Source organism: Ixodes scapularis, unplaced genomic scaffold (assembly GCF_016920785.2).
Source record: "Ixodes scapularis isolate PalLabHiFi unplaced genomic scaffold, ASM1692078v2 PGA_scaffold4__175_contigs__length_147842914, whole genome shotgun sequence".
Taxonomy (NCBI): domain Eukaryota; kingdom Metazoa; phylum Arthropoda; class Arachnida; order Ixodida; family Ixodidae; genus Ixodes; species Ixodes scapularis.
In genome coordinates this window covers 41090981-41118465 of record NW_024609879.1, presented here as the reverse complement: position 1 = coordinate 41118465, position 27485 = coordinate 41090981, and the positions used below count along the sequence as shown (strand labels likewise).

At 42.6% G+C, this 27485-nt stretch overlaps 1 protein-coding gene across 1 annotated transcript in view; it reads left to right on the top strand.

The window, feature by feature from the left end:
- The window catches only part of LOC8029015 (medium-chain acyl-CoA ligase ACSF2, mitochondrial), a 147540-nt gene that overhangs the window by 55734 nt on the left and 64321 nt on the right, over window positions 1-27485 (top strand). The window contains exons 7-9 of the mRNA XM_040214686.2: window positions 12058-12175; window positions 22090-22185; window positions 23380-23528. Coding sequence (XP_040070620.2) covers window positions 12058-12175; window positions 22090-22185; window positions 23380-23528 — 363 coding nt within the window. The remainder of the gene's footprint in view (window positions 1-12057; window positions 12176-22089; window positions 22186-23379; window positions 23529-27485) is intronic.

The window sequence follows — 27485 nt, the reverse complement described above, 5'->3', positions numbered from 1 at the left end:
CGGTTGTCAGAGTTATGCTTCTTTCTACTTGGTTGGGACACTATGCGGAAACTTTAGGGCTTAATCGCCAACCAAGCACACGAGATGTAAGGTTCACTGATGGTTCTTCGGTTTCAAGCTTGCCATGGTTCATACATGCTAAGTCTGGCACTTTGGAAAATATGTGGCGAGCCAGAAAGACGTCATAGAAATGCAAAAAGACAAGTACTCCGGTAGTGAAAAACCATTGGGGCAAAAAACGGATTCGGCCTACTTTAGGTCCCGTCCCTCAAACTGCCAAGCATGCGCCTAGCTAGGTCTTTCCCTCGCGTGAAAGTTGGAAAGATTTTAAATACGAACAAAAAACCGAGTTTCTTGTTGTTTGTATTTAACAACGTATCCAGAGTATATTCATGAGAAAAGGGCAGTATTTTATAGACGAACGTAATTATATACAAATATTGGTTCCTTTTTTTAGATTCGAAAGCAGATTAGACGCCCGGATGTTTAGAGAATGAGAGGATGGTCAACTCTTAAGAAAAAAGAAAAATAAGCAAGTTGCTAGTGCAATTGGTTGTCATCTGGCGGTCAATGACTTATTTTTTTGTTTTAATGTGCAATCAGTTAATGCATCAACAAAAGTTAGATTTACTACGCTTAACCCAGCAAGAAAGAGGTCCAACCACTAATTTTGTTTAGCCCGGGGATTTTGTTTCAAGTGTTCCAGGCAGTTCAAGGTTAAAATATTCGGCAATCAATTTCACTTTGGCGGTGTGAGTTGTATATTTTTTGCGCATGACTATTGGAATTTTTTCTTAACCTTACACGTACAAAGTGAAATGCAATAATAAAAAGCACTTTTAGCGCACGTTGCTGCCGTAAGTACCTTCAAGTACAGTGCAACATGATTGGTTCCCGCTAATATCTGCTTCTCCCTTCTGTCTATATATTTTACTTTGGGAAGAGGGGGGGGGGGGGCGCTGAAAATAATTTCCCTCTTTAAATCTGATATGAACGCCTTGTGCGTTAAAGCTTTGAAGTAATTATCATGCTCCCTTTTTTGTGTTCTACACGTTCGCGTGTTTGGGCAGCTATGAAACGGGCGTGGGCGTAGCAACTCCATATTGAAGTTTCTTTTTTTTTTTAAATTTTATGTGTACTGCTAAAGGAACCAAAATACCCAACACTGATACCAGCTCCCAACACCGATACCAACTCTAATGCCTGACTGGACGATAATGGCGAGGTGCTTCTTTCAGATCTACGCTCTTCAGCACGTGTTGGCTGCACTCCGTCGTGCTTTGGATTCGCGTGCACGCTCTAAAGCAGTCATAGCCCGAAGAGCTTTTGAAGGTAGGAAGCTCGATTTGAAGTCTGGACAATGGAAATACCTCACCGCCGTTTTTATTCTTTTGGTTACCATGCGGGGTACAAGGAAGGAGGAAAGAAGAACAGGCGGAGGTGAGAAGGATTGTCAGTGTGTTCTACGAAGCTTTGCCCCAAGTACTGTTCCTCGACCTGCAGCAGAAGATGCGTCAGTCAAGAATTCCTCGTTCGTTCATACACGTCTTGTAGTGTCGACAGAGTCTGCCCAAAACCCTCTCGGAATTTTCTTTTGTAAATTATTCATTCAATATTAGTTTACAAACTTCTCAGGACTTTTCAAATTAGTTTCCTCCTGCTTCGATGTGCATCGTTGCCAATGCTTCAACCAATCACTGAAGGCGCCCTGGAAGCCGTCAACGGAAACGTTCTTGAGTGAGGTCGTCGCAGCTGATTTTACCGTCTCCAGCATCCAATGCCGAGTTCTTTTCAGGATTATTTTTGATTTTTGGGAACAAAACGAAGTCCGGTCGTGCCAGATCAGAGCTGTACGGCGGCTGGGGCGGCGTTGCCACACCCATTTTGGCCAGCAAGTCGGAGATCATGAGCGCGGTGTGGCATGAAGCGTTGTCATGGTGCAAGATCCAATTGTCGCGAATTTGTTTTAGGACGCGTCGAACCCTGTTGCGCAACCGTTTGAGCACTCAATGTAAAACGCCTTGCAGACTGTTTGTCACTGTGGTATGAATTCATTGTGAACCACACCTTTTCTGTCAAAACACAATTATCACTGCCCTGATTTGTGATTTGCTCATCCTTGCTTTTTTTCGGCGAGGAGACTCCGCGATGTGCCACTCGCTGCTCCGACACTTCGATTTGGGTTCGTACTTAAAAATCTACGTCTGGTGCCCTGTGATCATTCTGTTCGAAAATTCTGGGTTCGTTTCGTAGCGTTCGTGCTATTCCTGGCACTCCCACAAACACTCTTCCTTTATCTCACTCGTCAAGATGTTTGGCACAATTTTCGCGCAGATTTTTCTCATTTGAAGATGCTCCGTTAAAATGCGGTGAACGATTATTTTCGGCATTCCACACTCCTTTGCGATCATCCGAACAATTAATCGCCGGTCCTTGTTCAAACCTTGACGCATTTTTTGCACCGAGCCGTTCGTTTCTGATGTCGACGGGCGTCCCGCTCGGTACTCGTGGTAGACGGACGGCCGACCTTCCCGGAACCTTTCTGCTCCACATGAAAGTTTGGCTTTGTATCATCCAGTCCTCACCGTAGCTTTCCAAAGCATTTCGAGCGTCTCCGCCCCGTTTTTTTACCTAGTTTCCCACACCTCTTGATTGCATAACGCTGCTCCAAAAACCTGTCCATTTTTTTTTTCGGCAAGGGTGCAGGTGATACCTTTGCACGGACCGTGACCTGCCTCAACAACTGCCCCCAGGCAACTGAAACCGGTCTCGATTTAAAGCTTAGATCCCCCACTAACTTCTACGCCCAAAACCCTGCCCGCCAGGCGGCGTGTCCGACTACAAAATTATCACTCCAGGAAGTTGTGGGACAGACCCTGCGTACTTTGTTTAGGCTTAAGTCAAGACGCAGCCGACGCTACGAGCTGATGGGACCAATCAGACTGCGCCAAAAGTGAAACATAATGGTTACGTCATGTCTCTAAACGTTTTCTATTATTGCTGAACCAACCCTAAATAAAAGTGACCTCTTGACTTGCGCCTTTGACGCTCTTGGTTGGTTACATTACGTCGTAGCGTCGGCTGGGCCTAGACACAAGCTGAAACAAAAAATAGTCGACAAAGACGACGTACCTGTAGGGGAATTTCGTCTGGCCTTCGTCGAATACTGAGACGTGGTTCGTAAGCACCATATGAATTTCCGGCGGGACCACTAAATGCTAGACAGCCCTTTCTGCACTCAGCTCGCAATGCCGGCATTCGGCCTACTGCTAGCGATGTGTGTCTTACCTGTTCGACGACATTTGGAAAGCCACAGACTTGTAACGAAAGAGAGCTCAGTTTTATAGGAAAGGGGTAGGAAATTTTCATAAGGGTACGTTGTCTTGGCCTACTAACATGTACCGTACGTGTTTAACCATTCAGAAATGCTTGGTCGGTACGTCGTCTGCACCGGATATAGGAGCAGCAGCAGTGGCGAATTCGTCGCACATGGTACCAGTTCCTCTTATCGTGCCTATTTTCCTCCTCTCATTTACTAGCGCGCCGCAAACATTCCAGGCCTTCAAGCAATAAGATACGGCGCCCCAACACCGATGTGACACGTATACTTTTTTTTAAGCGGTTGCCCAGTGAACACGCACGAGAAACGGTAAACTTAGCCCAAGTTTGGGAAACCTAGGGGCTAACTTGGGCTTAATAAAGTTCCAGTCAAAGGCGCCAGTTTGTGCGGCAGTACGTATTTTTGCCGTCTCGAGTACTTGTGTTTGATTTTCAAATACAATTTCCAAGTTACAGATATAATAAAAAAAACCTTGATGCGCCAGCAAATCAACCCGTAGTAAAGCCTAGTTCTCGCACTTGTTTGGCCATTTTTTTGCTAACGTAGCCATATGAAAACCGAAGAACCAAAAATAACACCTACACTTGGCAGTTCCTTGGGAAATGAAGCCGAAGGAAGCCAGGTGACACCGAACTACCATGCCGTGAAACCTAACTATCTTACATGTTGGGAACTTTATAGCCAAAATAGTAAGACACTGACCAAAGGATACTAAGTAAGGTATATGTTTGGAGGACCCTAAATAGACGACAAAAATGTTTGGCCTACATATCTATGCTAGAATAGCAGGTTGGGTCATGGTGCATTTCTATGCTTCCAATTCGTTTTGATTCGATAGTGCATGCAGCAGGGTCTCCTCGCTCAAACTCTTTTCTTTGACAAATGCTAAGTGGGCTTTTTGAATTTTTCGTTTTTGTTGTATGATTTTCGTAAGCGCGTGGGAACCTACTGTCGGTGATATCCGAAGAGTTAAAGGACGCCCCTCCCACCTCTTTCAACATTAGCAAGCGAACGCTGGAGATAATGCCACATCCTCTCCTACGCCCTGTTGAAAATAACATTTCAGCCCTGATGTGTATTGGTCAATCTCAGCGCTTCAAACCCCTGGAGCTCACCCCCCCCCCCCCCCCCCGCCCCATCAAACCCTTTCAGACCGTAAAGCCCCTTCAGCAGACCGTTCAGCCCGTCAGTCCCTTCAGCTCTAGCCGATCAACTCTTTGCACGTCCCAATAGTAACACCCTATTTTTCATCCCAGCGATGTAAATGGTTGGAGAAAAAAAATCTGAAGAAATCAACTTGACGAGCTGGTCCTGCAACAAACTTATATAATGTACAAAACAAAAAGGTAGACAGTACTGCATATCATGCAAAAACACTCAATCAATCATACCAACATTTTTTTTCTTCATGATACTGGCTATAAACACTCCACAATCATAACACCTTGATACTCATGACTTCATACTCGTGTAAGAATAGAAAACATCAACACTTTTTATGTAAATTCTAGTTGTATATTGTAATCATTACAAACAATGAGCAATTTTTGAAGTTTGCATTTCATCATTTGCTCCCCTTAACTCGTTTTATACAAAGAAATGTTAAATGGGACAATGACGTGTGGGATATGTGATTGTAATTTTACATAAAGTGTGAACCACACGCAAAAAATAGTTTAAAATTTTATTGGATATTTATTTCCAATATTGAGTTTGACATGTATTTTATAATTTAAAAATACGATAAAAAGCAACGTTTCCTCAAACACGGACGCAAGCAGCTATGGACGAAAGCGATCAAATTAAATAGTGACAACTGAGTTCTATGCTACAAAATATATTTCAAAGTACTCAAAATGCCGCTGCCTAAATCCCTCATACACGGTGCTTCAACTAATAAAACCGAGCAGGTGCACCACACGGACACACACACACTGTCAGTAAGCACGTTTAGCGAAAACCACGAACGCGAAACCAACATCCGCCACCGCTGAGAAATACTGAGCACAGTCACGGCCGGATAGCGGCCGTCATCCACCGTATCAGGACCCAAAGTGCCATGACCCCAGTGCGCAAGCACTGCATGCAGTGTGACGCTAACCCCGACTGCCAGACTTGCGGCGAGTGGGCCAACACAGGCCACCTTCTCCTGAAATGTGCCGAACACTATAACGGGCGGGCAATGCTTGCGACGGCCTGCGCCGCAATGGTCTTCCTCTGCGGAACCAGGGAAAAAAACCACACGGATCAAAACAGAACGAGCAGCGAGCCCTCAAAGCCATGCTCACTCTCCTGGAGGTAACCGGTCTGCTCGAGAATCCGCGGTGGTAACAAGAAAATCGCACACGCGCGGTCAGAAAATGGCTCTTCTTGGGTCCCCCGGCTTCAACGCTCCACTCTCTCCCGCCTACCGCTGGGGAGGGACATAGCTGGCCCTGTACCCGCTGCCTAGCCCCGGGCGGACGGAAGCGGAGCCCTCCATCGCCGTGCCAAGGTTGGCGGCCGTGCAGGCCATCTGGTATCACGCGGACGGATCTGGCATCACAATATGACAGAGCGGACAGCATTGCGTTCGCCTTCCAACGTCGCTAGGTCGGCGCCTCGTCAAATCTTCACATGGGGCGGTCGCGCATGGTAAGCTACTTAGCGACCGGACACCCAGTCAGTGATAGACAAGCATATGAGCGCCCACCCACAAATGCCCGTTTCCTTTTCCAGCTATATCGCCTTTACACAAAGACAAACGTCTCCTTAATTTTCAAACCTCGTCGTCGCCGCCCTATCCAAAATTGGCTAAGCGGCTTCCGCGACGCATACATTTGAAGGGTTACTTGATTTCTACCGCAAACCCGTTAAAACTATTTTGATGAGTGGGGTGGTTTCACAGTCAGGATTGCGAGAGACACCACAAGCCCCTCAAAAAGTCATGAACGGTTTCTTACACGCTTTAGCAATTTTAAAAGTGTACGACAGGCCCCTAGAAAACTTTTATGGAGATCACGAACAGATCCAATTTCTTAGATGAATACGTAAAATTATTTCTTAAATACTGGTTGGCCCCATAAACAATTTTTCAATGGGGCGTCTACTTTGCTAAAGGAGGAGACGTTCGGAGGGATCTTCTCCTGAACTTTTCACTTGTCACCGACTATGAAGCTCGCACGGTTCATCGGAGGCAGCTATATCAGAAATCAGCATTACCGAGAAACCCGATTTTATTTCAGAGCTTTCTGGGCAACGCAGAAGGCCCGTTCAATGTGGTTGGAATATTCATACTAGAACGTGCCGCAAATGGTGGCGCATGGCACTCACGGTACCTAGATTAAAAAAACGTTGTTGGAAAAGAGGGTGGAAGACGGCGGGGCGGAGGGCACGTTGCCAGTGGTGGTGGAGGCACGAGCTGGCTTCGGACAGAGCGTGCTGCGTGACGATGGGGCCGGCAGGAACTATGGAACCGGTCTAGACCAAGGCGATCCCCAGAATCGTCCCCCAGCAAGGTTCGGACCAGGACCTGCGGGAGCGGCGAGCCTTGGCCATAACGGTCTATGCCATTACTGCCATCTCGAAAATGAAAAGCGCGAATGACAATGACGAGTGGGAGACTATATAGGACAAGCGCTTGTCCTCTGTAGTTTTCCGCGTATCCTTGTCTTCCGCGAATTTTATATTCGTAATATTTAACCAACGAGGCCCACAAATTATTTAGCTACGGTGTGGCCAAGTGGTCCACTTGTGTGGACGAATTGGAACCACTTGGCTGGTAGGGCCATACCGTCTGAGTGGTTCCGTAGCAAGACTCTGGCTCTGATAGCCCGGAGCAGCTAGCGTACGCCGCGCTGGTGTGGAAATGACGATCCCCATGCATGAACGCGGACTCAGACTGCGGCCTCTGAATGACAGGCGAGAACCAGGGTCGCCGGGCCCGGAGTGCCGGCTCTCGATGACGGGCAACAAGGAAGTACATTAAACACATTAGCTGTCTTCTAGTTGTGTTGTGTCGCTCCCTGCGAGACGAGCAAAGCACAGACCGATAGGGCGGCAATTATTATAGAGCGACCCGACATAAAAATTGCCGGTGTTGCCAAGGCGCGCCGTTCCCGTCAGTCCTGATTGGAACCTAGATGGTAGACCGCTCCGGGGATCGCCATGAGCCAGTCGGGTTCCATCGTTCTTGCCCGGCGCCAGCTTCGCGCAAAACACTATCCAGCTCCAGCTGGTGCCTCTTTTGCCACGGCTTGCCACGTATCCTCCGCCCCGCAGTCTTTCACCCTCTTCTCCTACAACGTATATCTGTATCACAATATACAAGTCATTCGAGTAAAGTGAACCCATAGAGCTGACTCTGCGAAGAGTACCAGTTGCAAACTGTAGAAAAAAAAAACACTTCTTTTTAGAATGTATTAACGTAGCAAATTAAAAAAAAATGTATTTTGTTTCTTTTGGTTGCGTAATGCCACTCTCGCCTTCCCCGCTGTGGAGGAAGAAGACATTTTAACCAATATACTGCGTTCACAAAACAAAGTCATCTTATTGACTCCCCTATCTAGATTCAAAGTGTCTGTTTGCTTACAATGTTGGTTTCTAGCTGCGGTGATATGACTTTTCTGGCAAAGTTGCCTGACTTCATGACCAAGTAAGCGGTTCCAGATGAAGCCTAGATGTGAACGATCAGAGGCTACATTTTATGTTGCAATACCAAGACAATTGTACTCCATTTCACATTAAGCTCAACCGAAGCCAAAGCTACAATCCCATAGAGTTAATCAAGCCGCACCGAAAGTGCTTCGTCGTGTCACTCGTCGTTTTTGTGCGTCTATTAGGACCAACTAAACCACTCAAGAACGTAACGCGCAGAATCACACCGCAATGCCTGTGCGTGATCGGTTTAACCGGTAATGCAAACGCACAAAAGTGACAATCCCCGCGACGATCGACTTTTCGCGCTCTTTGATTGGATTCATTATATTGTAACGTTGGCTACGGCCACACTTAATGTAAAGCCGAGTTAGTAGCATGGAAGTGCTTGGCGTGTATCTATCTCTTCATGGAGGAGCTCCACCCAGACGACTTCCGACCCTGAGATTCTCCAATTCATCTTGCTGCAGCTGTTCGTAGTCAGGACCAGACTCGAAGGTAGGAAGCTTCTCGAGAAAACATCACACTACCAGAGGTGAAGCCGGGGGACACTTGCTGTTTTGAGGGACGTCTCCCCAATGATGGCCAAAAACACGCAAAACCAAAACCTTATTGGACAGACTTGCACACCCTTATACGATTATATGGCGATCTTTACTTCCGGTTTCACTTGGGATTTTCTTTTTGTTTAGCTGGCTGAGCCGGTATGTCGCCTCCTCTAACTACCTCCACGGGGCCAAGCCACCTTGCTGCGTTGTGATTTCTCGCGAACGCGCTGCGCTGCGTAGCGAGTACCAGGAGCACACCCAGAAGGTTGTTGTTTGTCGTGCCATGAAAGGGACACTGACAACACCCAAAAAAAGTTTTTATTTTTTAATTCTTGTCAGGCGCTTTATTATATTTGTCGGTGGACTACCCAATTAATATTTTGCAAGAGTAGCGTATTTTGTTTTTAAATAAAGCCAAAAGACGCAACTGCTCGAAACCAAAACCGAAACCAGCGCCCGGAGGTCGAAGAAGTGGAGGGAAAAGAGTGACTGGCGGAAGTCACGTGACTAGACCCGACCGTGCGTTTCTTTTTTTTATCATTTGCGTATGAGACGACTTGTGGCGTAGCCGGAACTGTTTGCCGTGCGATTCTTTAGCAGTTATGTTTGTTCCGCTCGCTGTTCTGCACTCCAAGATGAGTTGTTTTGTACATTGTAGAGTTGGAGATGAGTAGTAAGTGCCCGTGGCGAATTTCCACGATTGGCTCCGAAAAGAATACACCCAAGATGTTGCGTGAAGAGCTGGCTCACATATCCTTCGTCCAAAACAAAAAAAGTGGCATTGTGCGACAGAGTTTCCAAAAGATCAACGGGATAGGGACCAATGGCTGGCTGCAATTCTTGTAGAACATTTACTGGCACCTCGGAAAGTGGACGCTACCTGATTTATATGCTTCTTGCATTTTGTGGAAAGTGATTACATTGAGTTCGCAGGTGTCAAAAAGGATATCCCATACCATTTAATTCAGCAACGTGTCGTGCACAACATTAGTTTGTTAATTTTATGTTTGTTTCTTCAGTGATAATTGTTAAAAAAAAAAGGAAATGTAGACACCAGAAAATGTTTAAAAAAAAGAAGAAAAAAACTTTCACTGGAGATCGAACGCGGCCCTACTGCGTGTGAAGCGGAAGTCTTTCCCACTGAGCTACTGGGGCATCTCTTTACTGGGGGGGGGGGGGGGGGGGGATCTTTTTCTTTACTAATAATTCAACCGGTAAACTGTAAGTTGGACAGTTTGCCGACGATTTTCATATTGAATGAGTTAAAACAGCGGAAAAAGACGAACGACCAGTAAAAGGAAACACACAGACACAGCGCTGTGTCTGAGTTTCCTTTCGCTGGTCCTTCGTCTTTTTGCGCTGTTTTAACCCATTCATTATGGCCATCAACCATCACGCCCAACTTTACACCTTGTTGCGGATTTTCCCCCAGCAAAAGGACTCCCGGGTCAAAGTCGGGAAGCACCACGGATTGGCGACATTCGCACCGAGTAAAGATATCGTACGCGTGCATATTCAACTCGAAGGAGACACGTCGTGCTTGACGTTTGCGCGAGCGATGTCTTCAGCCACGAGAAGGGAGCGACGGCTCGGCGACGTCTTCGTGCTAATCGGCTTGGTGGTCGGGCTTGTCGTACAGGATGAATACCAATTCTTTTCATTAGTCCTCTTTTAAAGACAGACAAAATTCACCTGTACCGCGAACGACAGTTGTGAAGTAGAGGTCCCACGCCCGTCGTCCGCTACCATCGCCGTCCTCGCGAGTCCCACGATACGCGAAACGACGCACGCCCAGAATGCTTCCGGTTTTCTGTGGAACTTTTTCTTTTTCAATCAACGTATTTGCAGCATTTTATAATCTAGAATATGAATTTCATGTTTGTTTTTCTATTTTTAATATTGAGTGCGCGCCTTAAGTGGCCAACGACTTTGATTAAATTGGGTGGTCGCATCGATACCTTAGGAAACGGCCCGTGACGACGGAAAAGAAAGTGAGCGCGACTCGAACTGGCCAGTTCTTGATCTTCGGTTTTCGGGCGGAAAGAAACCGAACTTCGAGTCGCAAATTCTTTTCTTGGTAGTTAGGCTCTCAAATGTCATGTACAACTAAGAACCTTGGCGAGAATAAACAACCTGTCAGTGTCCCTTTAAGACGCCCTCACCTCAAAGCAAGATATGTTGGCCGTTTCGCGAGGAGTGCAGGAAAAATAGAGAACTCACTTGGAACCTTTTCGACCCATTAAAATTAAGCTTGACTAGTTCGTAGCAAGCCTCTCCTGGTCAATATCAGATAAAGTAATCCGGGCCCGGGGCGCTATTCAATAATACGGGGCTGTCCGCCAATTCACGTAGCGGTGTAAACTAATGAGGGGCGTTTGAATAAGATTTTTTACGTTACGGGCGAACCGATGATATTGAGTTCTGGCAATTTCGCAGCGTTTATTCCGTAAAACGCACACAAAGTGAAAAAGCAAGGGGTCTTGGAGGTGCCATATATTGAAGGCGCGGCCGCGGTAATATAGGCGCGTTCTATCAAATTTAAGAACCAAAAACCCGTATCACTGTACCCGCGCCTCCCTGTAGCGGAGTCACGAATTTGAATTTTACCGGTTAATTTGTACAATTGCGTTTGAGGGTGCTAGAGTACAGTGGATTCTGCGGTAATTGCTTACGAGAAAAAAGCAGTCTGGCACATTTTGCCACGTGTCAGGTAGCATGGCAACGATTCGAACCTGCATATATAGTTTTATGATTGTTTAGGCACCATTCGTTCACCCTGCACTTCTGAATATTCTGAGTATGCTTTAGAGGACTCTTTTCTATGCGTACTGCGTAGATTTTATCGCTCAAATGTAAAAATATTTAGTCAAGTTATGCACAGGTGCCAAGCGTTCCAGGATTACCCGATAGATGGCGGTATCCAGCAACTATTTCAACCAGCGTATGCAACGAATCTGGCGCCGCTTTACTTTCATATGTCTTCTTCACCGAAGCGGCACCAGAAAGTGGAGGAATTCCGCATCGACGACGCCGTCATGGACGCTGTGTGGGAGTGGACTGAGATTCAATATCAATACCTTCCAATCCACTGGTTGGCAGCAATGGGAGAGCTACATCATACTTATTTTTCGCCACATTTCTGGTGCAAAATAAAGTTTGTATCTTACTCATGGGGCCTACTCTGAGAAGTCCTGAATTGGAATTTGCCTAGGACCTTCTTTCCTTGAGAGGAAGGGTCACTACTTCGCAAAGATGTATGTTATATTAAACAAATGAGACTCGTTTTCAATAAGGTTTATTCAAACTACACAAAGAGAAACAATTTTCCGGTAATCTACACTATCATGTGACTTTACGGCGCCGTCTGAAGCTGTTTCCCATGAAGTGTTTTTAACAAAATACATGCTCTTGCCGCTTGCACAAAATTGTCCTGGCTGGCGCTGAGACGTCGTTCTACCATTGAGCGTGCGCCGCGTTTATGCAGTTCCTCTCACCATGCAAATGGCAGTTAATCTGAACGATAACCTCCCGCAGCGGCAGTATGACTTTCGACGATCTGAAGAATTCAGCGATTGCTGAGGACTACGCCACCATGAACTCTGTGTCTGCCAAAGTACAGTTCGATCAAGACGCTTTCATCCAATATTCATCAGTAAGTACCTAAAATCATCTCCATTTTTTTTAAACTTGAAGACACTAAAATATTACCTAGAGCAATATTCTGAAACTAAACCACCACACTGCTGTTCGCAGCAGAGTGAATTGTGGGGCGGTTCAGACGTGGACTGGATTCGACTCCAACGCTCCGCATTATCCGGAAGTGAGGTCAATTCATTCTGGTAATTTTAAAAGGAGAACTAAAACGTAAGAAAATAAATTTGGACAAGATTCGATCCATACTGAACTTTATAATCGTCATGTATTCATTGTCTTTTTCCCTCAGAAATTAAGAAAAAAAATTAACCAACATAATTGTGTTCCTTCTCTTTCTATCAATCTACAGATAACTTTGTTTTGCGCGAAACATCGGGTTGCCGCAATGCGTCGAAAAGACACACAAGGATGGCACGTAATTTCAAAATAGTCGCTACAAGTCAATGAGATGGCATACTTTATGATAACACTTCGTAAACGCTACGTTTAAAACTGTTTGTTTCATGCTCCTTTTTCTCGAAGGAATAATTGAGCATTAGTTTCTATCGATGCCAAATAACCATCCTTGTGAAAGTAAAGTTGAGCAGCCTCTCTTCTTGCATTCCACTTCCGTGATCCCAGGCATACCGCGATCGTTCTTCAGATACTAATAGCGTAGTGTGGTTACCTTGTGTGGCATAGAAGGTCACTTAAATTATTAATGCCTCAATTGTGCGGGTGGCTTGCCTTACCGGACACCCGACACGGAAGAATTACAAGTAGCCATACGGTTTCAAAAATAATTATCTACAGATCACTGCACGAAAGCAGGAAAGGGAAGAATCTAGGCTTCTACCTTGTCTCTCGGCCGCCGCAGCTATGCCCAATCAAGGCAGTGCTCACGAGGTGCGCCTGGCCAGCCGCTCTGGGTCACCTCCAGGTGCTAATATGACCCGTTACCCTGGGCGTCGGGCGGCCTGACCAGCCATGATGGTAGCCTCCAAAGCGCCCACCATTTCTGAGTCTACACGTTATGTGACTGGTCTGCAAATACAGCCACAAATAACCTTGTTATGACACTTAGATGCAAAATGTTAACACAATATTTTGTTAATAATTAAGAAACGTATACATCAACAAAAAAACATTATTGTTTTCATAGTAACCCGGGCACGGTTTTGGGTCAAATTTTTCTTATTTTGACCTAAAAGACTGTGTTTGTGAGCAATCTTTCAATGAAAGACAGCGCAAACAGCAAGCTATGCTAATTTCCTGTTTACTCTTATATTAGTGACCATTGAAGCGATCGGCAAAACTGATGGTACTCTTCGTGGGGCTTTCATGTTTAGCCGCGTGCTATTTCGCAATTTCTCAAAATGCTTCTCTTGAGCTTTTCTCGCATTTTTTAAATCGATTTCATTATACCCAATGACATTTGCTTTTAGGCTTAAGAAAAAAAGGTAACTGTGGAAAGTTTTTTTTTATTAGTTCTTTAAACCAATTGCAAGTTCTTATGTGTGTTTTATTCAAGAAAGTTTAATGACCGTGATATAAAGCGAAATGTCAAGCTAAGCTGTTGTTTAATAAAAATTCAATATTAAACTTCAAAATACATTTCTTACAAAACATTTCTATGAAGAAATGTTTCAAAAATCTTCTCAATGTAACATTAATTTTATTAAAAAACCTTAATTTTCAATCGCTATTTTTTATTAGGCAGGTGGGATAGTGGTTCATTAGAAAAAATAAGTATAAAATAACGGTTTTGTTTGCGGGACTGTAATTAAAGTTTGAATCTTGTCAGATTTCTGTTGTGAGTTCGTCCTCGCATGGTCGATATTCTGACCAATATTTGGGGTTGATACGGTTAATGATCTAACAATAAAACTTACCTTAACCTCAAAATACAGAAACAAATATTTGCATATTGTCTAAAGTTAAGTAGTTTAATTAAGATTGCTTTAATCAAACGTTCACGCGTGCTGCACATGCCTCCTGTATAAATGCTCGCGCACATCCTTCAAAGCAGACACGGTCTCCCTAGCGCCTCTCTTTTGGGGTTCTTTAGTTTTTCATGTGTATCGTAAGATCAAAATACTGCTCGTCGACGGCTATCACCACAGTCACAACTGAAGATGAGTTCGGGCAGGCCTTTAACCGTTTGGTCATTAATTAGCTCTTAACTCGACTTTTTTTTTTAATGATATATTTTTTTCTCTATTTGACAGCGTCTGTTCTTGACTTTGCTTGGTTTTCGAGAAACCGTAGTACAGCACCGTCTATTCTGTGCACTGAGTATCGTGTGTGGTCTACAAGATGCTCATTTGAACATGGAGTTGCATAGCGTGCTTTTACCTTCGGTGCAGACCACCAAATAGGTTGCGCATCGGTAAAACTGCCAGTTCTTTTGGCAAACATTGTAACAGACAGTTAATTTGGCAGTTTTTCTATGCTATTTCGAACGCGTTCATTCAAGTGACGAAAATCCTCGGGTCCCATCTTTAATTAACATCAAGATCCTTGGCTGATATTTACGTTGCTTTTCATAAACTTAAAAGCAAATGAGTATTTGTTTCGTATATCTTAAAATATATATTTTTTTAACTTAACTGAGTATAACGTCTTAATAACATTTTGCGACCTTTAAGTATCCGGAGTTTATTGGGTGTGTTCAAAACATTAACTAAATATAGTTGTTGTGTGTTTAATTTGCTCCATACGCAATATAGCTCTGCTTCTCTGGTACGAGATCAAATTTCAAATTCTAATTCAAATTCTTTATTGATCCCTGAATCAGAGAAAGGAGGCAGAGAAAAAAGCAACTGACACGCTGCTTGACTAGCCTCTGTCCCCCACAGCAGCCCAGGGAAGAACAAACACAAACGTAGAAAATAGCATTTGACATATTCATTATAGCACGGGAAAGACATAATCTTTATTGCTAAGAAGAGGAATGTAAACAAAGGGGAGAGAAAAAAGAAACGAAAAAGTATGTCAGCAATAACAACACGCGCAAAACGTATAGAATCGTGTTATACAAATCTTTTTTTTTTTTACATGGGAGTAATTATTAGACAAGAAGTGAACATATTTGTTTGGAGGACATACTGAAGAAATCTATATCGAGTTCATAAAAATCATTCAGAAGATGGGGGAGGGTACATTTTAACATCTGATTCCCATAGTTTGTTCTGGAATGTGGCACTATTCACATCTCAGCATTAGGAGTGGGATAATTAGCTTGCCTGAGTTCAAGTTGGGAAATTGATATATACATATTTTCGTTCTGTCTAAAATACCTTTTGTAGGAAAGTGGAAGTTTAAAACTATAGTGATTTGGAATTTGTACTATATTAAATTTATAAAATAATGGCTTGGTATGACTATTGTATGCAGCATGAGATAAACCTCAAATTGCTTTTTTTTTTTGAAGATTATGTATTATTTTATGATTTGTAGCAGTCGTGTTACCCCATACTAAAAAGCACTAGTTGTAGTATGCGTAAAAAGGAGACTTGCTTCTAAGTAGCATAACAGAGATTAAATTCATATTTTGGTATTTATATATAATCCCAACAACTTTCGATAGCTTATTACCTAGCTGTTGCACAGTTTCGTCCCAACACAGGTATTCATTAAATATATTTCCTAATACTTTTGCATTTTCTACTATATCTATTTCACTTCCACCAAGTGGTGAGATAGTCATGTAGGTACATTTTGCATTATGTGATCTGAATAGAACGGCTTTAGTTTTATTTACATTTATTTTTAAGGAATTTATATCGTCCAAACATTTAGGTTATCAAGATATTGATTTGCTTTCTGTATAATTTGGTCAGCGTCATTCCCCGAGAAAAAGAGAGATGTGCCATCTGCATATATGATGTAACTAACGGTATCATCAATATGTACTATATCATTGATATATAAATCAAAAAGAAGGGGCTCGAGTATACTGCCCTGAGGCACGCCTGCTGTTGATTTCCTGAGATCTCATCTATTTTTATTGATTTCTACACACTGATAGCGGTTTTCTAAGTAACTTTTAATCAGCTCAAGAGCGACACCACGAACACCTGGCATATACAACTTTTGAATTAACGTTGGGTGATTAAGGCGATCGAAGGCTTTTGAAAAATCTATAAACACTCCGAGCGTAACCAGTTTATCTTCAATATTGTTTAAAATTAATTCTTTTTGATTTAGCAGCGCGAGTTCAATCGAGCGACCTTTTCTGAACCCATACTGACAGGCTGTCAGGATTGAAAATTTTTCACAAAAACAGTATAATCGTTTATGTAAACTTTTTCTTGACCTCTCGAAAATATTGGTAATACGGAAATAGGCCTATAATTGCCTAACTTATTTTTATTCCCAGCTTTATGTAAAACTGAAACTTTTGCCACCTGCATTTTCTTAGGAAAAACCCGTTTGCAACGCTAGATTAAAAATATGTGTCAAACACGGAACGATAGACCGTAGTACATGCTTAATACATTTAATTCGAAGTTGATAAAAATCACTGCTCCTGCTATTTTTGTCTTGAAAAACTGAGTATAATTCATCTTCATCAGTTGGACGAAGAAACAAACTGTCATTTACGCTGATCATGTATTTGCAAGCATGCACACTATGTGTACTATGAAGAAGTTCAACAAAGTATTCATTAAATTTTTCTGCTAAAGCCACACCACTTAGGTCAATACCATCAATTTTAAGTGTTGTTATCTTATCCATATGCAATCCATTTTTCATTAAACTATTCAACTTTTTCCAGACCGCAATTCTTAAAATATGCGTGCTTAGCTTGGTCTTAGGGCTTTAGTTACCGCGTTTCGTTGTTTTCGGAAGGCAGACAAAATGGCAACATTTTTGCTAAGTACAAATTTATGATAAAGAACATTTTTATTTTTAATCATGTGTAATACTTCAGACGTAACCCAAGGTTTACGGGATTTACGGTAAACTTTATGCAATTGATATGGAAAGCAACGATCATATATTATACTAAATTTTTCTAAAAAAAGTTGAAGGCTTCATCAGCTGACACACTAGACAGAACCATTCCACAGTCCTCAGAGTTCACTTGTTAAAATTTTTCAAGGTTTTTTTGCGCTTACGTTTCTAAAATAGACATCTTGTGAATTAATTTCCTTCCTCTTATAGCCTATGTCAGCAAGCATAAAAATTGGCAAATGGTCACTAACGGTTTCTCACACTACTCCCGAGATTACATCGGACTCGCACACGAGCAATGCTTCGTGATTAGGTGCAATACGAGTAGGCTGTACAATAACATTAAGCAAACCGTACGACTGAAATAAAAAAGAAAGTCTAGTTGACGTGGAGAAGACGTAAGCGGATCTATGTTGAAATCACCACCACAAAAAACCATAAAATCATTTTCACAAATAAACCTCAAAAACACATCAATCAATTCAAGAAAAGTAGCAATATTTCCACTTGGCGGCCGTTAAACAACACAAAATACAGATTTATGGTGCCTTAACGTCAGCATCTCGTAGTCATTTGTGATAATCGTAATATCATCAATCACGACACACTCAAAACTTTTGTTTACATACATGCATACACCGCCACCTTGTTTAACATTACGACATAAATTGAAATCTTCATAATTTTCTAGCGCATAAACTTCATCCCTTGACCAATACTATGTTTCGGTTAACATAATTACCTCATACATGAAATCAAAATTTCCTAAAATATGCCTAGTTCCTCGATTTTAGTTCTTACCGATTGTACATTAAGGTGAATCAGACTAAATGGTACATTATATTTGTGTTTAAAAACAAGCTCAACCTCACTTGGCAACAAATATGGCTTGTCCTTCATGTTTAGAAACAAAAAAAACAAATTTAGAGTGATCAACTGAAAGTGCAACGAAATCAGTCTAGCTTTACAAGTCATCCTTCGTTGCTATTAGATAGGACCGAGCCCCATCTGTCTCCCTTACAAAGGCCTTTCCATTCCTATACCAGACATACTGGTAACTCTTTGCTTTTGCCCATTGCTTTGTTTCTTGCTGTGTCAGGTTTTCCGAAATATAAATCTTGCTTCAGACACGTTTCAGGTTTGACCGATTATCTAGCCACAGGTCTCGCGTTGCCTGGCTAGCAAATAGAACAATGATTCCGGGTGTTTTATCTGGACGTGAAGCAAGCGTGTGCGTTACAACAACTTGATCTGTGGTCAAGTCGGGGACACCAAGTTGCCCTGCCAGCTCATTTAGCTTGGCCATGAGGTCTTCATTTTCACTTATGGGGATCCCGTGTATTTCTAAGTTTTGTTTGCGATTTCTCCGCTCCAGGTCGTGAACTTTCTGCTTTAGTTGATAAACTTCTGCTCCGGCCCCTGATTTCTCCAAGTTTGTGACCCTTTTCTTCAAGTCTTTTATTTCCTCGTGTTGCTCACCAACACGTTTCAACACATCGTCGCATTTTTCCGACATATGCTGAAGGGAGTGTTTTATACCATCCACCGTTGCCTTTAAGATTAGGAGCGTGTCCAGTTTTGCATTTATAGCCACCAACATGTTTGCTACGTTCAGTTCGGTATTTTGCGTTTGGTTTTGGAATAAACCTCAATTACAGCTGGAGGCACCGATGATTTAGCTGTCTGGACGTGCAAGGTCAGAGGACTCTACCGTGCAGACTGAGACTCTAGCGAGGAAGTAGACGAACGTCGAGCGTGCAATTTGCAAGTGTTGCATACCCAGTGATTGAGACTCTCCTGTGGCATTGACTTAAGAAAAGTTTTTGGAACTCCAGAGCACTTCCCAGTGTGATAACAGTGCTCACACTCTGAGCATTTAATGAAACAACTTTTAAATGCCACCGGTTTCTGGCATGAGATGCAGTCACTCATTTTGAAAAAAAAAATACTAAAAGAGGAAGCAACACAAAGCAACAGGATAGCAGACTAGCGGAATGCAAGCAGTCAAACACGGGGTGAAGAGAAAGCGAAAACAGTGCTTACCTACAAAATGAGAAGCAGCGTGTCAAATTAAGTTACCGAGGTAAAGCATTACGCCGGTCTGCGATGAACCGCTCTACCTCCAAGGCTTTTGTAGAGCACAGTACTGGACGCTTGATGCGGCTGCCAGTCCTTTGGTCGACTGATTACAAGCCTATCAATCACTCATACGTAGTAGTAGTAGTACTGGGCGTGTGCGGCGACGACAGGATGACACGGCAGCAATGCTCTGGCCTAAAACGTCCCAGCCTCAAACTCGTACAGCACGGCTTGCTCCGAAATACCGACGATGTCTCCCTACAAAATCAGAAGCAGCCTGTCAGATTAAGTTGCCGAGGTAAAGCATTCCGCCGGTCTGCGGCGGAATGCTTTACCTTCATCATAAGTTCCCATAATTTCCCTTTACCTTCATCATAAGTTCCTACAGTTGATCATAAATTCCTCTAATCGGACATGCAATGCTATATTTGTATGTGGTAGGCTAATATGGAGTGCCTATATGCAAATATAATTTACTACCTTGTTTTTTTGGTAGCTATAGCCTATTAAGCGCCACATATAACTTATTCAGTCTTAATTCTGAAAGAATTCATAAATTTTAAGGTCCATAAAAATAGGCTTATTACGTCTTGTGTTCTTTATTGTAAGTGAGTTCTGCTGGATTATGTTTAATTTTACTCCTTGATGAGTTTACTTTTTGTTTAGCATTTAATGCGTTTTCCCCTATTTGTTCAGCATTTCTGCTGGATTACGTTAAAGAACACTTGAAAATAGTTTTTTATGCAATACGTAATATTTGAGTCATATTTATGATTGAATATGTGCTTAAATATTAATATTTCATAATATACCATATCCACTTCAGAATATGTGCAATTAAAGCGCCCGGGCAAGAACACATTACATAACACATGTGGCAAGATTTAAGCTTTAAAGGGGCCCTGCAAGGAAATTTTTACTGGTTTTTAAATTGCACTAAATTTGAGCGAACTGAGCGTAGTAACGTAATGAAACTTTTTTTTTTCTCTCGAGTTCCGATTTATTAAAAAAGTTGTAGGCTGATTAAATTCGTAAAAACAAGCAAAAAATAACCTTCTTTATCATGTCCTTGGTCGCTTGAGTGACCGTGAACTAGAGCAGGTAGTGAGCTCAGCGAGCGCTCACGGCTGCCGCACTCCGCGTCGACGGTTCGAGAGGGCGTCACTAATGCATGCTCTTGATATTCTGTATAAAGCGCGCAGCCAGGGTGGCTCGCATTGCATTGGCTGCGCGAGGAAACACAAATTCGTCATGATACTTCATTGGCCACAAACGACAGGAAACATGGGGTAAAGCTCAGTTCAGAACGGGAGCCACTTTGCACTGCCATACCGCCAAATGGCCAAACCGCAAGCAAAGCCTACTCGCCGAAGTTCTTTGGAACGTTTGGAAGCGGTCGGATTCAGGAGCCAGTATGTGACCGCAGCGCCGCCGCGTACATCCGGGACCTTTCTACGCTCGCCGCTCGTAGGTGCCTGATCCCACTACGCTTTTCTTCTATGCGCCGCCTTTTCCACTGCTTGGTGGCGGGTATGTCGACGGGTCATTCTTTGTTTCCTTACTTTATAATCTGCATTTGTTTCTTTTCTGATCTAAAATTCTGAATACGAACTACTTCCATAAATAATCGAAAGGTTGGCGCCAATTATATTTTGGTTATTGGCTTAAAAGAATCTGTTAGTGGTTCTGACCAGTAGTAAGGCCAGGACCATAGACTTCACATATCCAGCGCTTTCGGCGCCGCGGGTCGCCCCTGTAGGTGGAGGAGGTTTCCGCGTCGTCTGGTTCAAATACGACGCACTGATATTTAGTTACTATCTCCGTGCCCGCTGGCTTGCCCGTACACCGAGAAACGTGTAAACCGCAAAAAAAAATGTAGATGCCTAAATATGATTGCAGGAATTGCGCTTATGTGCGGTCATATAACATATTAATTTTTACGTGTATTTTATTAATCAAACGCTAGACCTTTCCAAAGTACCTATACTACAAATAAACTGGACCTTCTTGAGAAAACAGATCTCGATTTTTTAACAAATTTCCGAAATCTTAATTTATGTGAAACATAACTTTTCATGTACAAATATAGAAATTCAAATATTTCTTTAAGCACAAAGCCGTTCACATTGTTAGTGTGACGTAGCGCAGCTCTTTGACAACTAGAATAAAATGGCTTGCGGTCAAACATGCTGTCACAGACAGGTGAGAGAATCTTCAGTTTTCGCCTCCGTCACTTTATTTGCCAATAATTCACAATGAGAGAATCTGATAAGCTTGCACTTTGCGTCGTATCTCATTTTAATAATGCTGCCTAAATACATATATGTTTCTCCTCAAATGCAAAATTCGATTAAAAATCCTATCTTTAGTGAACACGAAAACAACTCAAACATAGGTGCACCGTTCATCGTATTTTCTGTGTGGTAATACCGCAACTGGCCGCTCGGATTCATACCTTCACTGCTGTTTAATTAAAGGATTCATGTAGGATAAATATCTATTGTAAATGAGCTGCTTCTCCCCCTAATCTGTCTTCACTCTAAAAAATGTCTGTGCATCTACTTTCACGCCCAACACTTGAAGAGCCAATCACCGCAACTTACAGACGCAGCTCAGTGAATGACGATGCCGAAAGATATGTTTAGACCCAAAATGCAGTCTGAGTTTTGACATTAAGCAATGCAAAACGCCACACTTGTATTGCTTAATATCACAACTCAGACTGCGTTTTTTGGTCTAAATATATATCGGCATCGTTATTCGCTGGGCTGCCTCCATAAGTTGCGGTGATTGGCTCTCCGAGTGTTGTGCGTGAAAGTAGACGCACAGACGTTTTTTAAAGCGTTTAGGGGAGAGGACTACTGTAAACAATCAAGCTTTCTTTTATTAATGCAGGGCACAACGGGGCAGCCGAAAGCAGCGCGACTGTCTCACTTCAATGTTATCAACAACGCCAACATTGTTGGCCGCTTCGTGGGTTATCATCAAAAGGTATCGTTCTGTATATAGGACTAGTACTCGAAATTATATGACGCAAATGTATGTTTTTCGTAAATTCGAGCAATTTTCTGAGTAGCTGGTTTTGATGGAAGCTTTTAGCTGCGTTAGAGACGTCTTCTCCTGTGCCATCTTATTCGACTTCAAATTTTTCTATTTTTTTTCGCACTCCAGTCTGCCGTTTTAAACATCATGAAGCAAATATAAATTTTACACTGAGTTTATAAAAAAAAATATTCCCATGAAATGAGCAATTTCAAGCAAATAGCAGGTAGTGTGGTTTACCAACATCTGAAAACAATATCTTAAATGACAACCAAAACATTCCACCCATATTTTCGGGATGCCGTGGGCAAGCACGGCATCTCTTTACACAAATAAAAGTAAAACAAAAATTAGAATTGGGTTTTTAAAAAAGTCAACCCCGAATTACATATTGTTTTTGAACAATTTCACGTCTGTTCAACTGTATGCAAAGCATTTGTGTTGCACGCATATAGTTGTGCTAATAGGCAATTGAAATAGTCACATTTTGGATGGGGTGATATCGAATTTTTTTTAAATATATGACATTGTTTACACGTCAAAAATCGCCAATCTTTTGCACAAATCTTCAAATGAATAGAAATGTATTTTTGAGAGCTGTCAAATATAAAAAAATGATTTTCATTAATCCATTGAAATATGTATTTTGAGAGTATCACAGAAGGGTTCTGGTGAAATAGCTTTACGCGTGACAAAATAGAGAGCGGTCAAACATGCGGTGGCATGCAGGTAGGAAAAACAAGAAGAGGAAAAGAGCAATAATTACATAAGAATCACAAACGAATAGCTTCAAATATTCTCGTGACATACTACGTTCTAATACGAAATTCGTTGCCCGTCATCTAAACTTGTTAGAGCAGTTGCTAGAAGTTAGAACAATAAATTCTTCTTGGCATTCATCAATGGCAAATTTAGGCTGTACACAGGGTGGGATTTGATCCGTCATGCCATAAGAAAATGCTGATGACATTCTCATCAGCTCCGTTTTCGTAGAAATTGATTGATTATAAAGTTTGACCTTGTATATTGGGCCATTTTGATTGATCTACAATACTCAGGCAAGTGGAAAGCTGTACAGACCTGCGGATGCTTATTTTTTTCCTAATTACGCTTGCTGAAACATGGTACTCTTTTTGTTTGTAGCGTGAATCCATCTGCTTGAACACGGATTTGATCTACGGATTGGGCAGGACAATGGGTGTGCTGGCTGCCTCGATGTTCGGCTCCACAATAGTGACGGCGGGAGCTTACTTCCTGCCAAAAGTTGCCCTAGAAGTCATCACAAAGCACAGGTGACAAAGGCTTTGCATGAATTATTTACTATTCCCCAGGGTAGCCTGTTTCGTATTAGGAACAAACTGCCATATTGCGGAATTAGGGCATTGGCTGAAAATAAAACCACTCTCTAGATTATCGACCCGACTGTTTATTTTCAGAACTAGCCGCTCACTTTCTCCCCTACCAACAACTATATATCCTTCAATTTTTTTTATAAACTCAGTTTCTACTCGTGTAGATCGCATTCACAGGCAGAATTTCCCATTGTGTCATGTTCTAAACGCCATGGAGCGCACAAGCCCTTTTCATAAATCTCTCCATTCAGTCAACCTGTACAGTTATGACATTGCGTGTCGGCAGAAATAGATGTTTCAATATGAGAATGAGCATTTCATTGTTCAAAGGCGCCCTAGGTGGAGAGCAGTACGCTAAAATATGCTTACTGCATACTTTATGCATATAGTAAAAGCATAAAAGTATCTCCGCACTTTCGTGAAACATAAAAGTAAACTTGGATTGAGCGCGTTGGTAATGAATTCAAAAATATACGAAAGAGTCAGACGAAGAGGACGGACAGGACAAACATCTTTCGAAAGATGTTTGTCCTGTCTGTCCTCTTCGTCTGACTCTTTCGTATATTTTTGAATAAAAGTAAACTACTGTGATGTCTCTTGAACATCAACACTTCCGTTCCCCCAGAAATTGTTTATAATGCTTGTTGTCCCTAATAACGACCCTAATATGCATACACGTTTTTTTGTCCTCAAGAAAGGAATTCATATGGCGGGGTCTTCATAATAGCCTGGTCCGTATTAACTAGACATGACTGTATACGTATACGGATAGTACACTAGAAGAACACTGAAAGGTAACTTTTTTCTTCACCTAAAGTGGCCATCTAGATTGGAAATTATACAAAAATCACACACTAGTAAAGTTAAAGTATACAATAAAGTACATATAATCTAAGTGTGCTTGGCGTTCTCCAAAAGCGCAGTTTATGTTCAGCCCGTCGACAGCCTTCGAGCACTAAATCGCTGAGGTCTGCGTGAAAAAAGAAACGAACTTTCCTTATGCATTTCATGTATCACGTGATTAAAGCTAACAGCAACCTTCTTGAGAACGACACATTAAACACCTACAAAGCTTGTTAACCTCGCCCTTGAGTTGAGTAACATCTTGTCTTTCCAACCACTATAAAATGCTCTAGAACCAATAGCCCAGTTTACCTCCTTTACACCTTAGCACGCTTGCATTCGTTGTCTCGGGAAGTCAGAAAAGCGCACGCCACATGCAAGAAAGTTACACATACCACCTATAGAAAGTTCTTCGCTTTCTGGGGTATCTGTATATGTGTCAACGATTGTGTATTCATTTGGTATGCTCGAGGACAACTTTCGATCGTTAAGCAATGAAAGCAACGGGCGTCCATCTATATTACTTCGTTTCTGTTTCGTGTGCAACGCTGAGGAACTTGCTGTCGCGTGCTTGTGCCTTTCTTACGCGTTTTATTTGCACGCGCGTTTGCAAGTATCCTTGACAGCGCTGTGCACCGAGTGTGAAAGGGGTATAGATCACTGAGCCTTAAGCGCAACTCAAGGCAATGCACGAGCGCCTTTCACACTGGAAATGCCACAGAACCCATAAGTCGATTTTAAAATGATTCGCGATTACGAATGTAAGCCACTATTTGGACAAGCTTCCAGGTGATAAATAAGTAGGACGCAAAGTTATATTAAAGCTCGTGCTGGAACGCTATCACTAAAACAAAAAAAAACCCGTGAGTCTACTTTCCCGCACAACACTTACAGAGTCAATCACCGCCACTTACGGAGGTAGCTCGGCGAATGACAATGCCGAAACATATGTTTAGACCAAAAAACGTAGTCTGAGTTGCGACATTAAGCAATGCAAGCGTGGCGTTTTGCATTGCTTAATGTCACAACTCAGACTGCGTTTTTCGGTCTGAACATTTGCTTCGGCATGTCGTTCGCTGAGCTGCCTCCGTAAGTCGCGGTGATTGGCTCTTCGAGTTTTGTGCGTGAAAGTAGACGCACAAACATTGTTTAGAGTGTATGAGTTTGCGTATGCATTGTTTTAGGTTAGTCCATGTTAAGGCGAGAAACGGTATGACATTACGACAATGACGAAAAACCTAGAAACGAACTCTCTAATGTATAGAAAAGGCAGTCTGAACACACGAGTCACCGCAACATCTGTGGACCGAACGCCGCGTGCCAAATTTTCTTCTTGAACGCATTGCCATCCGGCATTCGAAGCAAGGATCTGGCGGTGATTTTCCTTTGTATATTTAGGCAGACTGTCTTTTGTATGATGTATAAGCAGTGTGACAACGACTTAATATTACAGCTCTGTCAAACACATCCTGCTATTTTGCCATTGACCTTGAAGGCAGGTTCACACAGACCCATTTTCTTACGTTACGTTACGTTAAGTTACGAAAAGTTACCGGGAAATCTGTGCTTTGTAACAAGCTTGGCTACCAATTCAAGGAGGTATACCTGACACGCCACATTTGAAACACGAATGTTTCGGTGATTTAGACCTAACGTAACTAACGTGAGCGGAGCTAACGTAAGAATACGGTGCTGTGTGAAATGTTGAACTGAGCTACACTCCTTATGTTACGTTACGGCGAGCCTTGTGTCCTTGGTTGCCACGGTAACTCACCGCCCTAGCTCGTCGTCACCAAAACATTCGTGTCTCAAATGTCTTGTGCCAGGCCATATCCTTGAATTGGTACCCACGCTTATTACGAAGCACAGATTTCTCCGTGACTTTTCGTAACGTAACGTAAGGAAACGGGCATGTGTGAACTAGCCTTTAAAGCTTCAGTTTCAAGCACTTTGGTCACGTCAGAAATGCCGAAGCGTCATGTAAGTCTGCCCGGTCTGCCCATACAGAGTGAAAGGCAGGAGCGGTCTGAACAACGATAACAAAATCAAAAAGGACAAATGTATTACATACACGATACACGTGCCAACAATGAACTGCTACGAAGTTGAAAATAAAATCTGAAGTCATCTATTTTGTGCGGATGTTTATACCGCCTGAAGTTAGTCTGCCACATCGGGCTACTTATCTCGCAGATCTAGGTGAGCAATTCAGCCAGTGCTGTGGAACCGCTAAACTGTGTTTTTTTAACATGCATCACGCAGTGATGATAGGCGACCCCACGCCTGTACGATGATAATCCAGATCGAAACGGGTTGCGGTAAAATTGAGCCTAGGATATTTGAGTTCTGCAGCTCGAGCTCGAGCTCAACTTACCTCGAGCTGGTGCGCACTAGACCATTCGGCCATCTACCCCGCAAAAACAGATGTCTTCGTTTTATTCATCCGTAGCGAGCGATAAAACTGGTGTATTAAGACTGAGCAGATTCGCCCCTAGAGTCCTTCGCAAACTGTTGGTCTTATATACGGAAGCGGCAGAAGCGACCCGAAGCACGCTCGTCATCTCATCGAAAAACGCGTGCGAAGTGTGCATACTAAGGAATTCACTGATGGATTTCTAAAGGCATAATCCAGTCTTCGGTGCACGACACAAAGATAACAGAAGAAGTGGTTTAGTACAGCCACTGGACTGTAAACTTTGGAATGGCGCAAGCTGTAAGACTATAAATGTTTGAGGCGTCATTGATGATGCTCAGATTGCGGAAAGAGACCGGTCAAAATGCAGGCAATATTTTGCTATTGTAGGTATTGTAATTTTTTGTTTTCTTAATTTTATATAAGTCTTTATTTGAAAACAAATACGCCTGCTTTAACTCGCGTTCTCTTTCTCTGCCCGAACTAGACTTGTCGTGAGCTGCAAGGCTTTACAAAGTTAAGCGGCGCTATAGATGATACTTCGTTGGAGAGTGAGCGCGGTGGAAAATCAGACAGATATTTTGTTTTTCAAACTCTTTGTTAATTTTACGATGAGTACCCAGTTATTGGCTACGCGAGGT